Below are 19,604 nucleotides of genomic sequence, written 5' to 3' on the forward strand. Positions count from 1 at the left end.
ATTTTTCTCTACCTTATATTATTTTTTTTACACTGCAAAAATTATGTCTATTACTTAGTTTTTTTTTAGTTTTTTTTTCACAGTACAATGTTATAATTTAAACAAGACAAAAAGTCTTGATCTGATACATAAGGTTGTGTTACAATAATACAGTCAACTACATAATCTTCTTGCATCTCATTAAACAAATCTTGCTGAAGATGACATTTTTATGCAGCCTCTTTCTTCTATTCCTCCTCTAAATGTGAACAATCTCTCTCATATTATCCTTCAGAAATGACCTCACTCCGCCAAGGTTTTCTTGACATTTCTAAAAAACAGTCTGGGCTGTATAATAGAGGCTCCAGTGAATGGCCTTGTTCTGTTTAGTTAGCATAGATTACAGTTCTTCTGAAATCTCTGTCTGGCGTGTTCTCTGATATCACACTGGGAGCCATCCTCAAGGACAGAGGGTGAACTATGAGGAATTTTCCCACCCGTTATACTAAGCCTTCTGCTGAGGCAGGCCTGTTTGTCCGTTGTGTTATTGTATTTGGCAGGTGTGCATGCATGTGAGAGACCAACACGTAGCAGCCAGGGCCTTTTCCTATAGTCTAACACGTTCTGTGCGACTAGACAAAACAGCCACTAATATGGGCACTGTGCTTGAATGTGTGTGTATGTGAGTCTACTAAACATTTCAACACTGCCGGGCCAATCAACAGAAGCTGCGGTGGAGATGAGTGATAGAAGAGGGCAATGGTGTGGGCAGTCACGTAGCATGACAAGAGGTCTCTCTATCATTAAAAATATACTTAAAAACAGCACAACAATAACATTTAAGATGGAGTTATTTTAAAAGTATGGGAAATGTCTTTAATCCAAAGAGTAATAACTAAATATCTAGGATTTGACACACTTTTAGGATAAAACATTTAATAAGAAATCTTAGGAATTACAATCAACAGTCAGTATTTGAAATTCTGCACTCGCTTCATACTTAAAGGAATAGTTCACCAAAACAATCAAATTTAGCATTCAATCACTGTGTAAGCACTGTAAACGTCTGTGTAGCTAATAAAAACATCACAATAATTCACAAGTAACGACACATGACTCCAGTCCATCAATTAACATCTTGTAAAGCGAAAAGCTGCGTGTTCCATTATTAAGGCGTTTTAACTTTAAACTTTTTGCCAGTCCATAATCCTTAATAACACTTCCTTCGGTAAAAAGTCCATCGCCTCTTGTCCTCTCACATCAAAATTCAGAGACATATTTGTTTAGAACTGTTTCGGACAGTTTCTGCTTGTAAACAGTGCTTGATCTGTGCATATTTCTCTCCTGATTCAGATGATACAACTTTTATCATAGGACAAAGCAATATTAGGGATAAAGGACCAGTATTTTAGATCACAGCAACAGTTTGAAGTTAAACAAAATGTTTTAAAAAATGATGTGTTTGTTTCTCACACAGATTTTCACTTCAGAAGATGTTACTTGATGGACTTGAATCATGTGGATTATTTTTGGATTATATTATCAGCTGTTTGAACTCTCATTCTGACGGTACCCATTCACTACAGAGGATCCATTGGTGCGCAAGTGATGTAATGCTAAATTTCTAAAAATCTGTTCCGATAAGGAAACAAACTTAACTACATCTTGGATGGCCTGAGGGTATAAGTAAATTTTCAGCAAATGTAAATTTTTGGATGAACTATTCCTTAAAATCACTTTGCTATATTAGCATAACTTGTAATTTAAAAATTCTGAAAAATACAAGGATTTTCACTAGTGCTCTACGACTTTTGGACCTCATTTTTAATACTTTTTGCAGTTATAGATCTTACCAGGTAGGCACACTCTGGTGATGGGGGGCTGGTTGGACACGGGGGACCTCCTGAAAGAGGAAATGTTGAAGAATTGCTGAAAATGTGGTCGAATAAATACAAACAAACAATTATGACACAAGCAGAAAACCCCTAAAATTCAAACACTTCTGTGTCATTCCTTTGCGTCATCTCTAACTATAAAAGGATGCATAATGTCAAAGCAAAGAGCATATTTCCACATTAAAGAAGAATGAAAGAAGCTCTATTCAAGCCTGTGCATTTTGCAATATATTTTCTTCTTAAGTGCATCATGGATTTGATGTGACACTCCTCTTTAATACAGACGTATTATTATGATATCACAGGGTGTGTCTTCTTTTCCGTACATACTTCCGTAGAATTTCCCTGCAAGCTCATCTGAACCGGGTTGCCCTTGGACAGACTAGCGAAGAACCCAACAAAAGCCTCTTAACAGTGCGGTATAGTTGCCCTGACGTAGATCCATGGTTATTTGGAAGGGCAAAATAGTTCTTCCATGAATAACACCAAGTAAACACCTTTTTCCCCGTTTACCCTCATTGCTCAGGTGGAAAAATGGAATTTAGGGGCATGTGGAAATCTTCTCTGTAGGCAAGTGATTTTTGGCGGGGATTTGAAATCTTGAAAACTGGTGACAAGTTAAGTGGAAAATGGCTCTAGTGAAATGTCAGTGTGCATGGGTGGCTGAGTCCATAAAACAACTGATTGGAAAGACTGCCCTCTTGTGGTTGGTCTTACAAACAACAGAGTGGACTGTAAAAAACCCCAAAATAATTAAAATGTCTATATATTTATTTTTTTAAATGAATAATAATAACTACAACTATTTTTAATAAATTAAGAACACTAATATTGTACTACATTTTATGAAGCTTTTTTTTTTTTAAATAATTTACATTTTAATTACAGCTTAAATACAAGAGATGTGAAGCACATAACATATTAATCAATTCATACAATAAAAGTGTTTTATTTGAGCTTTTAAGACTAAAATGGCATTTTAGCAACATTAAGAATACTGTTTCAAGCTTTTATTTGGTCTGCGCTACTGACATCATCCCTGTTGGTGGAGTTTGGTCCATGTAAACAGTATTTTGTGGATAGTTATATCATATTACTCTCTGGTTTCATTACAGATATCGTGTGCAAGTGACAAGGTTTAGCAGCTTTGTATTGTCCGAGGAGATACAAGATTGGATTTAACTTTCCTCAGGTTAAGCGATTTTATTCTTCAGGCTGGTAAGAGATTATATCACACATTTTGTGGTGTAATTTCTAATACATTTTTCAATTTTTAATTTGCATTCCAATATAACACCTTGTCCCACAGACAAGTCCATTACTGCATGCACATTTAAAAAAAAAATTTTTTTTACTGTGGGGCAAGTCAAAAATATTGCAAACATTACCGTAATCAACAGAATCAACAGAATTATTATTTTTTTGAACATAGAAATAATCCTTTAAAAATCTGTTATTTTTTAGAGACAAAAAGTTTGAATTTAGTGTTTTTGAATTGTCTATTTAAGTTTAGATGAAAGTACAGCTTCTGTTTACAATAATACTTACTTGTTAGATGTGCACTGAACGTTGGTCAAGACAGTAAAGTTGTTTCTGACACTTCGAAGGCTCGCTAGAACCTAGAAAAAGACAAAAACGTTGAGGTAAAACCAAGCACACGTCCATCTGAAACATAATCCTTAAAGAAACATGACACTGATGTGTTTACCTGAGCAAAAGGTGTGACTATCAAGTCATCCCCATGCCTGTAATCAAGTGAGAATACATTAACATCTTAAGCGACTGACACTCAAACAAAGCATACACTATAATTTAAAGTCAACATGAAAACAAAATTGATCCTATTTACTTTTTTAATAGATGTTATTGTGAATATTTCAATGGCGAATACTGGTTAAGACCGGCTCTTTTTCTGAAATGATTTTCCTTTTCTGCCTGACATCTCTTACGCCATGCAGACTACTGGAAATGCAACCAATAACCAAATAGCTATTAATTGTTTTAGCAAACTCCTATTCGGTCTGGCTACATTCCCGTCCTGCCTTTTTTCATGGTAAACATCTAGTTTTCAATAAGTAATACTACCTCACGCATTAGACTCATTGTCAGATGAGTCTCCTTTCAGTTTCAGTACCCTAAATGCCACCAAAAAATGGGTTACCAAGAACAATCCAGCACATTCCTCAGGGTTCAACAGATATTTGGCATCTAAGACTCTGGAAAATGCGTTCTTATATAATTCCAGGCAGTTACTGCCAGAAGGCTTGGGAAATAAGGCCTTGATTGAGATACGTTCTGGCATGCAAATCTCACTGCCATGAGCAGCAGCGCATAAATCAACTCCACTAATCAGCCCCGCCTCCACCTTTACCCCGCAGAAATGTTTGGAAACAGAAATACTAGCGTTGATGAAAAAAGAGGCATATTAAACAACTTCAAAGTCCTCAGATTACCAGATGCTGGATGGTTTAGTTGTGGTGACAAATAAATTAAAGTGCTTTCCCAGTAACTTGGCTCATTAGCGAAGATGATTCAGTAAAGTACAGTAAAGTGTTTGTAAAAGTACAAAAGAAAAGTAAAGTAACTGAACTTACTAAATCCATCCTTAACAGATGCAATGTGCAGGAAAAACCCACAAAATGCCACATTTTTCCCTTAAAAAAGCTTAAACCAACCTAGGAATGTTTGCTGGTCTTAGCTGATATAAAACCAGCAAACCAGTTCAGGCTGGTTCTAAATGTTGTTGTTTCAACAGGTTTAATACACAAAAGTAGCTCTTAACACATTTAAAACAACTTTACTCACAGTTCTGAGGCGATAGAAGAATTTCGAGACATCGACTTTGGTGAGAGGTCATAGTCACTGTCTGAGCGGTAGAGGAAGGACTCTCGCCGCTGGTTGTGGCCGGGAAAGTTTGTGTGCAGAACCAGGCCAGAACCTGGTGAGGCCTGGGGGTCCAAAGGACTACAGCTTGCAGACGGGCCATTTTCCACATCGAAACTGCAATGGCACAAAAACAGTACATTAGAATTAAGGTAAGAACGCATACACCTAAATGCTGTCATTTTAACATACACAATATGTGACCCTGGACCACAAAACCAGTCTTAAGTCGCTGGGGTATATTTGTAGCAATAGCCAAAAATACATTGTATGGGTCAAAATTATCCATTTTTCTTTTATGCCAAAAATCATTAGGATCTTAAATAAAGATCATGTTCCATGAAGATATTTTGTAAATGTCTTACTGTAAATGCATCAAAACTTAATTTTTGATTAGTAATATGCATGGCTAAGAACTTCATTTGGACAACTTTAAAGGGGATTTTCTCAATATTTTGATTTTCTTGCACCCTCAGATTCCAGATTTTCAAATAGTTGTATCATAACAACCCATACCTCAATTGAAAGCTTATTTATTCAGCTTTCATTTGATGTATAAATCTCAATTTTGAAAAATTTACACTTAAGACTGGTTTTGTCGTCCAGGGTCACATATTATTTCTATTACTTAATACACTTTTCTCTTACTGAAGACTAAGACCGTTAATTCCACCTTGGCCATCATCAAGATTCAAAGTTAAATATAGCTTAATGAAAATTTCAGGAGAAATACACAAGCTGTCCCCTGGGACCGGAGAGCTCTGGAAAGTCTCAAAGATTCCCAGCACTCGGGGCGGAAGCTCGTCTCATCTTTCCAAACCATAAGGAAACATAGTGGAGATGGTCTCAGCCCACATCAAAAAGAAGAGAAGCAAGGGGAAACACATTACGTTCAAGTCAAATAAACAGTTTCAAAAGAAGCTTGTGTTCGGTTCAGATGTGCTTGTGATTTCAGAGCTAACAGGGAGGAAGTAGCGATGGTCTTTACACTCAGAACGCCAGAGGTTTGGTGACCTTTCGCTGTTGCTCCAAACACTGGAGAGTCTCAAAGTAAAAAAAAAAAAAACAAGTTTTAAAGTAAACTAGGGAATAGGAGAACCATTCAAAACCAGTTCCTTGTTTTGCTGCTGTTGACCAATGGAAATTTACTACATACCATACAAACCACACACACACACACAGAATATGAATATTTCTCCAATGATAGTGAGAGTTATTGAGATGTTGCTGAGTGGCCTGATCCACGCGGAGGTCCGGCGTCTGACAACTAACAGCTAACACTGAATCAACATCCTCCTATTGTGCCCCTTTTTCCTGTTAGCCTGCCATTAACAACAACCATCAATAGCATTTGTGTGTTTTCACGCTGCACTTAACCCCGTTTTATCGTCTTTTTAAACCCAGCAAAGCAACATTTCACACTTGCATCTTTAAAAATGGGTAAGCACATTTCTTGCAGCCATGGTCTGGGAAAATGTATTCAGGACAAGCTAGATTGTACAGTAAAAGTCGTTATATAAACAGGTTGTGTGCTGTGTTTAATCAGTCTATGATACTGACACCTCAAATATGTAAATAAGAATATTAACCCAAGATTTGATACAAAAGAGATCTGAATTTATGGATAATTGTTGGGAAATAACATAAGTAAGTAACATAGCCTGCACAGCTGTTTTATACTCTAGGTACATAATTCCATCAAAAATAAGTCCAGAAGTTCAGATTGTCCTCCTTGAACAATAAATCGACAAAGCCTCTACTGGAATTCCCTAACCCCGGCATCTCTGCGGAATTTAATCTTCAAAACTCAATTATAAATGCATCTGTTTACTTGGTCTAACTGAAGTGTTTAAGCAGTGTGCCTTTGTCTTGTGACCACAATCAATTCATCCCTCATTTTCTTGCAAATGTTCCTGTCTAGTGTAGTTTTTGTCTCTGTATTTCTGTTTGCAGTGTAGCTTGTGGATATTTGTTCTTCTGGTTTCAGTTGCAGTTGTTTCGTGTCATGCATTATGAAGAATGCTATTTAAATGATTATTTTTAATAATCCTGTTAATGTCACACAAAGTACAATACAACTGAAAGCAACAAAACGAAATATTTGATAAATGAGATCATCAGTCAGATATGAGGAGTGAGACACTGCACTAAGAATAAGGAAAACCACAAACATTTTCTGATGTGGCCGCAATGCTCGTTTGACTGCATGCACAAGCAACACATAAATAAAAAACAGCAAATGTCTGCTGTCGCAGCTCTATACAGACAATAAAGGGATTTTTGGGGTTTCTACATTCATTACTTTCTATAATGAATAACACCCATAATGATAAAATAGTTATAACAAAACTTAATTCTATAATGTTTATGCTACACTGCTTAAGTGTGAACATCCAGGAAGGGTGTGATAAACCAGTAAATGACACTGCTTACAAAATACCATGTGAAACAGGCCTAAATTTTGGTGATTTCTCTCCCTACAATATACATTCAGCCTGCTTGATCATTTTTTTCCATTATATAGAAGGCTTTTATGATATAAAGCAAAAACCGCAGATGACTCAACATCAAATGCTAAACAAATGAATCTAATCAGATGACGCAAAGCCAGACAACACACTTGCACGGAAAATGACTGACTGGCAGTTGTTGTTTTTTCAGTGTGAACATGATTCTCAGTGACACTTCTTTATTATAGTAAATGGAAATTCTTTGTAACAAACTTTCAATGTGAGTCTGACAGACAACTTCATGAAGTAGCTGTTGTGTCTAAAGCAGAATACACTCTGGGTCATTTGAGCTCTCTGGAGAGGTCAAGACTGAAAAAAAACTAATAAAAATAAATACCAGGAAACGATACCTTTGACCTCAGCTGTAACCAGTATCTCTGATTCCCATGACATTATAATTACAGAGTTCATGTAAAGGGTGATAGTAGTTTTACACTGGGAGGAAGTTAACCATGATAAGTTAAGTACAAGTTAAGTACAACACGTAAAGTGGCCAAGTTGACATCTCACAACTTAAAGACCCCATGATGTAATGATGTATATATTGAAACAGGAAGTTTGGGAATTTTCAATAGCCCAACAAACTTACTTACTGTACATCACAACTATCAACCATAATTTTCTCATTCTAAAGATTGGACAAGAATCTATAGTGCAGGATGAGTCACAAATATATTTGATTTGTTTCCAAAAAGCGAAAGACTAGACTGTAACTTTTAAGTCAGAACTAGATATCTACTAAATGTTAATTATGTCAGTGTTTAGGAGTACACAAGCATATAGTCCATCTCAAAGAACAATCAAAAATGTCACAAAATACTCTAAAGCTTGTTCACTATCGCTCATTAACAGTGTTATTTTAGTATTACTTATGTAAGGGATAATCAACGGCTAGCTGTGCATTAAACGATTTGAATGCACGACGTGGAGGCGAAGAACCACCGGAACGATAAAAATGACGGCTATTTTCGTCTGTATTACTATTCAACTGTAACTGTATGTTACTATGGTTACCAATGTTAATAGGAAGCGCATTAATATAGAACGTGATTAAACTGACCTGGAACTACCTGTGCAGTTCAACGAATTTAATCAACACCTGCCAGCCAATCAGAATCCAGTATTCAGACAGACCATGGCATAAATACTTTTATTTTTATAGTTGCAATTTTTACTTTAATTTCAATTTCAGTTTGAGTTATTTTGTTATGCACGTTTGTTAGTTTAAGTTTTTTTCCCCTTTCATTTATTTTGATTTCAGTTTTAGTATTAGTAAATTTAGTACTTAAACTTTTATTTATTTCAATTACTTGCCCGGAAAACATTTTTAATTTTAGTATAATTTAGAGAGTTTTTTTTTTTTTTATTAAATATAAATATTTATGTTTTATTTTATTTCAGCTTTAATTTAATTACTGAAAAAATAAATATATATTTGATATATTTTTTATATTTTTAGTGTTGTTATAGCTAACTAAAACTATTTTTAAAACTATTTTAAAAATAGTTTCAGTTAGCTATAACAACACTGCTCAAAATATTTATTGTGACATGAATGGTTATCATCAACAATTTCAAGAATAATACTTGACATCAGAGTTGACCATTTTCATCAAAGATCCCTTTGTTGTTTTAAAGTTAAGATCTGACATTTTTCCGTGATTGCCTCACTTGTTTTGATTTGTAATAAATGCGCAGACAGAATATCACATGGCTTTAAGCTAATGAAAATGTTTTTCAGCGACTAAATAGAATTGTTTGGTGTTTATATTTTCACCATGAAACAAAAAGGAGAGAATGTTGTTTCCAGTAAGTATCTAATTAGCCTGTGACTGCTGTTGAGTCACTGTCTGGTAACACATACACAGCACAACAATAGTTCATGTAGGGCAGCTCCAAAAGACATCCTCTACTTGTCTGCTTTGCTTAAATCGCCACCACTCTAACAATAGTCCGTCTTCACACAAAGAAACGTTATAATGGGTTTCAAATCATAAAGGTCTCTGTGTCTCACATACGTTTTCAGTTCCTCTGCCTGTTAGTGGAACTGCTTGACAAAATTACAAAATAGACTTCACTGTAACATATGAGCAATTAAATTACATTATCAGGCATCAGATCTTTTGTAATGCTTGATTTGATCACATGTTTGTGGGGAAGAAGGGGACTTCTAAGGACTTCCAAGTTACACTGGATTCTACTCTGGCATCAAAAACTCAGAGACAGGAGAGGGAAGTTCATATGAGTCGGTCCGTGAGAAGATTCAAGGCTGTGGACCCTGCTTTAAATGGCATTCTACAAGACTGAAAAATGCAGAATGCTTGCTGATTTTCCATGACATATTTCAGAATAAACAGATGCCCAACTCTGGGGATCATTTAAGATGACGTGGTTGTTTTGAAGAAATCAGTTGGTATGCAAGAGAATGTTTGTTTGTGCCAACTTTAGTAGACTAATCGCAGGAGAAACACCCCCTGGAGTAATCGCTGGTGCCTTGCTTAACTCCCTGGTCCTAATGTCAACTTTACATGTGACCCTGGACCACAAAACCAGTCTTCAGTCGTTGGGGTATATTTATAGCAATAGCCAAAAATACATTGTATGGGTCAAAATTATCGATTTTCCTTTTATGCCAAAAATCATTAGGATATTAAGTAAATATCATGTTCCATGAAGATATTTTGTAAATTTCTTACCGTAAGTGTATAAAAACTTCATTTTTGTTTAGTAATAGGCATTGCTAAGAACTTCATTTGGACCACTTTAAAGGCGATTTTCTCAATATTTAGATTTTTTTGCACCCTCAGATTCCAGATTTTCAAATAGTTGTATCTCGGCCAAATATTGTCAGATATTGTCAACCCATACATCAATGGAAAGCTTATTATTATTTAGCGTTCAGATGATGTATAAATCTCAATTTCAAAAAATTGACACTTATGACTGGTTTTGTGGTCCAGGGTCATATATTTGCTTTTTTCTAACCTGTACAGTATGTTCAGATCACTATTTTAATACTTTTTTAATTAAACTAAAAACTATTTAATATGACTTAATCAACCAGAATGCACACGTTTAAATCAAAGTCATTTTTAAATGTCAAATCATATATACGGTAAATAATTTCGTAAGTTAACATGTTTTGTATATTATGCATGTGTATATTTTAAGTGTTCAGTTCAAAACCTTTGTACACCACTGTTCAAAAGTTTGGGGTAGGTAAGATTTTTTTAAAGAAGTTTCTTATGAATTTACTTGATGAAAAAACAGTATAAAAAAAACAATAATATTATATTTTAATATATTTTTAATATGTTATATTTTAATATATTTTCCTGCGATGGCAAGGCTGAATTTTCAGCAGCTATTTCTCAGGGCTTCAGAGTCACATGATCTTTCAGAAATCACTCTTACATGCTAATTTGGTGCTCAAGAATATTTATATTTAAAATAGTTGTTCTGCTTTTCAGGATTCTTCAATGAATAGAAAGTTTTAAAAGAACAGCATGATATTTTTGTAACATTATAAATGTCTTTGACACTTTTGGTCCATTTAATTCGTCCTTGCTGAATACATATATTCTTTTAAAAATAAAATATAGTTTATATTATGTATATTTTGTATTGTAAACTGTATGCATATTTGTGTATAAAATTCTGCATAGAGTCAGGAGAACATTATTCTCATTCATTACACATATGCATATGGTGAAGTGTCAAAAGTGATTTGACTGCATAAATAAAATCCAACAAAATATCTCTGACTTCAAAGGTTGTATTTAAATTTCACCAATTCAACACAAACCACATATGCTGTCTAGGCAACATATTGTGTAGGTAAAAGTACCTCACAGAGCTCAGTTTCAAGCCACACATTTCTGCCTATTAGCACAAATCCAAACAACGTGGAGATTATCTTTGTTGGCATTTGGAGTCATAGGAGACCTTTACACACCCTACCCGGACGTCAGAGCATGCTGTGTGTAAACACAGATGTTCACAAACTCATTCATTCATTCATGTGTTTGACAATTAGAGTATATATAAACATGCATTACACATTGACACAAAGATATATTCATAACTGAAGAAACTCATACACATGGAAAAACTGAAACATGCAACAAATAGCAGAACTGATTAAAAGTTTGAATGCTAAACGTTTACATAAAGTACATACATACATAATTAAATTAATAAATGAATGGGCCAGGGGATGACTGAATCAAGGTTATTATAGTTAACAAACATTAACAAAAAATAATAATAAAACCATTAAAAAATGCACTACTTGAAATAAAATTAGTAGCTAAAAAAAATGAATTCAATTAAAAAAAACTGTAATAGTATATTATAATAATAGTATAATAGTATCTCAATTATACAAAATAAAATAAAATTAAATAAAATTAAATTAAATTAAAACATTGATTTCTATGCAAAACCCATTTCCAAATATCTCATGAGAGGGTACTTAAAACCAATCTTCCGTCCAATTAGGGAAAAATGTTATCATTCCAGAAGCTTATTTTAGTTGGAATTGAGATAAAGCTGTGTGGTAATGTTTACCCAAACAAAGTAAAGCAAGAACAGGTCTCAGGTGTGAAATTACAGTAGAGGTGAAGGTATCAACTGATATCACAAGCACACAGAGTGTGCATTACATGCAATCCAGTGCATACACACAATAGCCGATGGAAAATGTACAACAGCTGTGAACAATTTGACTCTTATGTAAACACAGAGCTCCGTTTACTTACAAACACAAATTCACTAACTGCTTAAGTAACAAAAATTCATCACAATGAACTCAAAAATAAGCCCAGAAAAAGGGGGTAGAATAAGTAAAAGTACAGAAAGTGATACTATAGATGAAGATGACATCTGATCGCTATGTGACAAGGGTCCTGAAGAAAGGGACAGAAATTCATGACGTAGACAGACAGAGAGATGGACAAGTAGTGGACCATATTTAAAGTAGCACTTTGGATACGTAGCTGCAGTAATTGCATACATAAGCAAGCAGAAAAAAAAAGAGGGAGGAAGAGAGAGTGTGTGAAAGCATGTGAACCAGATAAGAGTCTGAGACGTAACAGAGTCAGAAGAAGAGGAGGTTAGTTCTAACCTTAAGGTGGAGGTGTGCAGCCTTTTCACCACCTCCTCACTGAAGTCAAAATGAACCCTGCCTCTGTGGCAGGGCGACCTGCGGAGCATGGCCCTGGAACACACCGCTGTGCTGTTCAGCGCGCTCTAGTAGCGTCTCCCCTGCATGACTCCCTTAACACTTAGTGCCCTCCCACAGAGCTCAACTTCACCGCACAGCCACTTCCTTTTGAAGTCCAGCTGCGCTAGCACTCAACTCAGCTCTGAGAGAGAAGACAGCCACACATGAAACCTGGGGCGGAGCTCTCAACGAGGAGTTGGAATGTCTCATTCCTAAATATCTGTTGCAGACACAAACAAAATACATGCAGTTTGATTTAATGTTGGACAGTCCACATTCCAGAAGGGTTATTAAAATCTCTTTCTGAATGCAGCAAATCGTGGTTGGAATACTTCTGAAGAAGCGTAAAAGGGGTTTGGGCTTTTTGCGACTTCTGAAATGAAACACTGTCTATTTCAGTGACGAACTTGTGGTAAGACTTATGAGCTGTAATGAAGAGGAACTAAAAAAAAAAAAACATCCAAAATGAGTGTTACTACACTGCAATTTGTATATATTGACCTACATTAAAATACTAATAATTATTGCTAATGCATAAACTACAGAGTTCAACAATTTAATTTGAACATTTTAATTTCCTTTGCCTGCCTAAAGTTGATCTGTAAAAATCTTAATGCATTTAATAATACTAATAATACTGTTAAATGTAATTATTTAGAAAATCTCAAATGAATATTAATTTTTTCTACAGTACATTATAATGTAGAGATGCTTAAATGCACTAAAATAACTGATTTTTAGTTAGCAGTGTTTTGCTCTCTCTCTCTCTACACACACACACACACACACACACACACACACAAAAGTAATAAATATAAAAAATAAATAATATGAAAATAGCATCAGCTACTTATCAGTCAAAATATAAAAATAATCATCATCTTATCACTTTGGACAGAATTTTTGTATCATTAGACCTCAATATATTAGAATCCTATTTGCAAATAAGACAAAGATTATTGTAAGTAAGTTTTACAATAAAAGTCTTTCTACTTTAAAAATTCATGTTTAATTCAATGTGCTACTTGCCATTGTGAGAGTGAAAATTGTCTAAAAGGAAATCCTACTTCAATTTTTTTCAGTGTATATCCTGTCTGTACAATTTATCAGTCAAATATATGAAAATAATTATCAGCTAATTGCATCAGATTTGTATTTATTATATAGTATGTTCTGTCTGTACGATATGCCTGTCTGCATAATAGTTTGACAGACAGCCAACAGATTTATTGAATGTCAGACAAGTAAAAGTTGATAGTGGAAAGATTTTATTTTATTTTTTATTTTATTTTATTTTATTTTATTTTATTTTATTTTATTTTATTTTATTTTATTTTATTTCATTTCATTTCATTTCATTTCATTTCATTTCATTTCATTTCATTTCATTTCATTTCATTGCATTGCATTGCATTGCATTGCATTGCATTGCATTGCTGTAATCACCTTACCTGAAACAAACTGACATCACACCTGTTGGACAGCAAAACTTGCCATTTTTCAGTGTGTGTGCTGTTTGACTTTTACCAAGAGATCAATCTGTGATGCTTAGAGCATCTGTTGTTCAAATGTCTTTGTGCTATGTGAATTCAGGGGTCAAAGGTTATCAGTCTGAATTTTGGTATGCAGTGGAACACAAAACTGCATGAGCTTGTGCTTCCGGTCTTGTGTTTCCGTCACATGCATATAAGTAGAGCATCAAGTATAGAGTATGCTACGTTGGCCGAGAGAGCTCAACGCGCAGCAACTTCAGAAAACACGTGCAAATAAAAAAAGAACCAGCAGATCAAGAAAACATCTTCAATCAATTTGTGTTGCAAATGCTCACAACACAACCTAATAAAGAATATTATTTGCAGTGCGTTTCTTTGTTTGGTTGTGTTGTGAGCATTTGCAGCGCGTGTGTTGTCAAATTGATGAAGTTGTTTTCTTAATTTGCAGGTGTTTTTTTCTATTTGCAGTGCGTTTCTTTATTTGCTTGTGTTGTGAGCATTTGCAGCGTGTGTTGTAAAATTGACGAAGTTGTTTTCATAATTTGCAGGTGTTTTTTCTATTTGCACCGCGCTGAGCTCTCTCGGCCATCGTAGAATGCTGCTTGCTTGCTTTTTTTATTTACTTATTTCAGTTTTTTTGAGCATGTGGAACATGTAACAAATTAAGTTCTGTAACGCACAATAAAAAATAGTCCAAAACTGAAATCCACTCCAGAAAACATTATTACCATCAATGAGAAGTGTTTTGTGTTATAGGATTACCAAACATTCCAATCATTCCTCCTTACTAGTCTTTCCTACACAACAAGTCACTGCTGTTTGATGTGTGATGACGTGGCGGGTTCCCAAGAGTTAAAGAGTACCCTGAAAATCTCTTGTGATCTTTAGTCATCATAAAAACTTGTTTAAAGATGACTGATCTGTCGTCATTGTGTACAATGCTAAAATGCTTACTCGTCCATGAGCTCTGCTGAGAGGAAATGAAGTTGTGAAGAGACACGTGAAGCTAAACAGAGTAAACTTTGACACAAGACAAAACAATTTCTAAGTGTGTAGTCTGAGCTGAGCAGAGGAGCAGAGGAGACAATGGCAGTGCAATGGCAGGAAGATCTGTCTACCGTACAGCTGATGATAATAGGAAAAGAAAGACTGAGTCAAACAGGCTGGTGTGAATTCAGAGTTGACTCACTATGAAAAAATGTCACATGACATGTCGAAATGAAACAATTAAACATCATTCCTCAAAATGTGTCTAATTCAAACATGCGAAAACGTAATAGGTTATAAATGAAACACTTCGCACTCTACACTAGCCTCAGGAGCCGTGATTACACATACGACTGAATCATTTATTTAATATGCTTACTTATTTAATATCATCAATTTAATGATTTCAATAAAAAATGTTTAATTAAAACAATGCAAAAGGAAATGGCTGTTAAGGGCTCATGGGTTTGAGGTGCACAGAAACCTAGCATGTAGTGCACTTACAACAGTGCACTGTATTGCCCACTAGATGGCAGAATTTACAAATATAGAAAATCAAGCGTCAAGTAAGACTTAGTTGACATTTAATAAAAACCTTGCCTGCTGAGTCTTTTATGATAATTTGAGCCAGTAAAACTTAATTGAGAAGAGATGATGAGCAACTAATTAATATGAATGAACTAATAGATCAAACTTCAACAATAAACAGGATGACTCACAATATGAGTAATATTTGCTTCTGCAATACTCCTAAAATATTTCATAACCCAATAACTCCCATGCTTACTCAACATCGTAAATAACAGTATATATTTTATTTTAATTAAAATACCATTTTCTAATCACTTGGCACACAAGAAAATACCAAAACTGTCTACCCTAATTAAAACCGTGGTATAAAGATTAACATTTATAGTTTTTTACGTCTTCAAATGTTCAAATACATAGGAAAATCCTACTTTACACATCTCTCACGCACATTAACCATAACAGTATAAAGTGTATTATAAGCTTGTGCACTTACTTTGATGTATTGAGAATTATGTTAGGTAATTGATCATTAATTAAATTGACAATTGAATGTTTAATATTTAATCCAGCCGATTTAAGGTGGAAAAAAACAAAAGTGCTGATCTTAAAGGCATAATTCACCCCAAAATGAAAATTCTGTCATCATTTACTCACCCTCCACTTGTTCTAATCCTGTGTGAGTTTCTTTCTTCTGTTGAACACAAAGAAGATATTTTGAAAAATGATAACCAGCTGACGGTAGCCATTGACTTCTGTAGCCGTTTTTCTCCATACTACTCAAGTCAACTCTTTGGTTACCAACATTCTTCAAAGCACCTTCTTTTGTGTTCAACAGAAAGAAAGAAACTCGTACAGGTTTAGAACAAACTTGAGTGAGTAAATGTTGATAATGTTCATTTTTGTTTGAAATATCCCACGAAGACACTCATCTCTGTCAGTGTGAACAGTAAAAGGCTGACCAAACAGGTTGAGGAGAATCAGAACAGTCCAGAATCACTAAACAGACTTCATCTACTTGGTTACTTTGAGCCGTTACTTACAACTAACCTCCATACTTGACACTCTGATACCCGAGTAGCACTGACACAAAGGAGACAAAGAGTGGACAGCAGCACGCCAGCTCTCAGTTCTAATGTCATTTCTCTGACGGTGTCTGGGGTTGATTGGTGATTGACTTTGAGGCGCTCAAGTAAACTGATTACAAATTATACTTGATTATAATTTCACCTCAAGTAGTCTACAGGAACTGTGGAACAGAAAACACGTCAAAAATATTGGAATTTAAAGTTTCTTTTTTATGGAAAATGTATTTTTGTTACTCTATAATTCTGTACTGTTGACAGGATTAAACTATTACTAATTTCCTCTAATTATAAACCTGAATAAACTGTAAACTCTGAACAAAATCTGTGTGAGCACTTATCGGTTAAATCGCCTTGACAAAATACATAAGATTTTAGAGAACCACTAACTTAAATATTTCTCCTAGATGTCTTAAATTGTTCTCTGTGAATATCACTCTTGCATTAACACCAAGCACAGTCATTGTCTTATTCTGTCTTAATGTGTTCTAAATCACTGAATCATTGCATAACATCCACATACCTGTCACTATAGGGGATATTTCACGGATTCATGTGACACACTCGCTCTCTCACTTCTAATCAAAGTGCAAAGACCTTTGTTTACCTGCTCTGTCTAATTCAATCTAACAAGTCCAATAGGAACTTCATGCATCTCTTTGATTTATTCACGGATGTGATGTTCTTTGACAGGTGTGAGACAGAGGACAGCCAAGGAGAGAGAGCAAAAAAAAAAGGAACAGTTAAAGGGACAGTTCACCCAGAAATGAAAACCCTGCTTTATCTGAAACCTTTTGATAATTCTGCATGAAGAACACCCTGAAATGACGATTATGAAAATTATAGGGATCACAATTTCTGCAATATTTACCTGATGGTTAATTATCCTAAAAATGTTTCCTTTTTATTCATCATTTTACATTATCTTGCACTGGAAGAAGCCTCATGCTTGTGGTTGCCAGATGTCAAGAGCTTAAATCCCCCAATCAGAGCTTTTTCTTAAATGGATACCTGGTGTTCTCCAGTCTGTTTTCTTTCATGTGATCATTTGTATTTTTTGCTGTGACTAAATCTTCAAGCAAACCTGAACTGTAATAAATCTGAACCTAAATCTTGACAATATCGCTTGAGATTGAATAAATACGTAACCTCTGTGCGTCAGAGTATATTGGCAATTTTCATTTTTGGGTGAACTATTGCTTTAAAGCAAGTGAAGAAAAAGACATTAAGAAGAAAAAGAAGCCAGGAAGGCTATTAAAATGTGAAAAAAGAAAAGAACTTGTGGAAATGAGTGTTAGAGGTCCTTGTACACTGAGTCTGAATTTTTTTTTCATATTCGACATCCTTTCCTATCAAAATGCTTGTTGTGAAAACGCAGAAAATCGAAACTGATCCAAGTTTTTTAATGACGGACGAAAAATTCAGACTCAGTGTGCAACGACCTTAAGGGCTGATCTTCTCCAGATGGGCACAGGTAGGGAAGAATGGTAGAAGTCAAAAGGACCTGACTCCCACTGTGAAGCCGGCTATCTGAGAGCCCAGCGGACCCAATCTACACGCTTTCACCTTTCACCGCTAACTCTATACAAGCTTATCTGACTGGCAAAAACACAGGACAGCACTTAAGTTTCAGCTGCTAGGATAACTGCCTGCTGATCATGAAAATGGCACATAACCGCTTCTCATTTTCATGAGTAATGCGGCCCTATCAGGTGTCTGCTGCTTAATGCGCAATGTATTCCATAATTGAGCAAATAGACTGTATTAAAGCACTGGGATCAGTTCCATCTCTAATACAGGCGATTTCAAATCTCACTTAGGATGGAGGTGAGATGGGGAAGTGGAGGTATAGGGATGCGGAGCTGTGAATTACATTTCAGGTCGATTTCAAAAAGTGGCTGAACTGGTAATAGGAATGCTTCAAATGTCAATGAGTCAAAGAGTTCATAAAAATGCTTACTATGAGTTGCATATGTATTATGAGGGATAATGTATAATCAGTAAAGGCTGTACCACCCTGAAGTTTTTTTTTGTGTGTTTGTCATAGTTACTGACTGTATACTACCCTGTCAGTAAAGTAAAAATGTCATACAGTATATTAGGTTATAAATATTTTATTTTTATTATTTTAAAATAAATTTTAATTATATTTTATTAAATAAATATTTTATTTAAATACAAATTAAAAAGCCATATAATAAACAATCTTGACACGCTAAAGCAGAATTAAATTTAGCTAATTATGTTTTTCCTATCCAATTACATTCCATGAATAATTAAATAAGGGTACTTTTAGATGGAAATACTGTATATGCCACAGTACTGAATGTGCCATATTCGGAGACCATCATATTTACAAAGTACACTAAGGTACTTGGTATTACCACAATATATGTCCACAAAACCATGGTAGTATCTATTGGTCCTTTTAGATGGAACTTTAATATACAGTATATGCCACATTACCAGTTGACTAACATATTCATATACCATGGTATTTACAAGACACGCCAATGTGTTTTGTATTACAGTATGCCACATATTTTTTATCTATTACAGCATATATCCAAAAAACTCTATATTACTATATCTATTTGTTCTTTTAATTCAATGCATTTTCTACATTAAATGTAATAATTATAATGGAAACTCTGTAAAACCTTGTTGATACTTTCTTTTTAACAGCCAAATTGTACAAACTCAAAAATCATGTTAGTTCAATCCACAAGTTACCCTGACTTCACTGTTTTCTGAATGTATGCTATAACAATAACAAAGTTTTTTCCATATCAGACACTTGTATTACACTGTTAGAGGGGTCAGCGCTGTTGTTGGACATGATATGCGCAGAGCAGAGTATTCTATGACCCTGTCACAAAGCATGCTGTAAGCTGATCTGCCATACAGGCACGACAGCTGCCTTCTGTGTGCAGCTTTTACAAATGACTTCTGAAACCAAATGTTTGAGGGGAGCATGTGCACCTAATCCTGTTAAACACAATACAGGTATATACAAGCAA

The 19,604-nt window shown here is 34.9% G+C and overlaps 1 protein-coding gene across 6 annotated transcripts in view; it reads right to left on the reverse strand.

The window, feature by feature from the left end:
* pde4ba (phosphodiesterase 4B, cAMP-specific a) overlaps positions 1–19,604 on the reverse strand; it is a 156,350-nt gene that overhangs the window by 37,179 nt on the left and 99,567 nt on the right. For 5 of the 6 annotated variants that reach the window (XM_058780150.1, XM_058780152.1, XM_058780149.1 and 2 more), the window contains 4 exons: positions 4,680–4,874; positions 3,583–3,619; positions 3,423–3,493; positions 1,833–1,882 (listed from right to left, as the gene is read on the reverse strand). In XM_058780150.1, the coding sequence (XP_058636133.1) occupies positions 1,833–1,882; positions 3,423–3,493; positions 3,583–3,619; positions 4,680–4,874 (353 nt within the window). Of the gene's footprint in view, positions 1–1,832; positions 1,883–3,422; positions 3,494–3,582; positions 3,620–4,679; positions 4,875–12,392; positions 16,152–19,604 lie in introns of those variants that run through there. The other variant, XM_058780155.1, reaches the window with a different exon arrangement.

Source organism: Onychostoma macrolepis, chromosome 06, assembly GCF_012432095.1.
Source record: "Onychostoma macrolepis isolate SWU-2019 chromosome 06, ASM1243209v1, whole genome shotgun sequence".
Taxonomy (NCBI): Eukaryota; Metazoa; Chordata; class Actinopteri; order Cypriniformes; family Cyprinidae; genus Onychostoma; species Onychostoma macrolepis.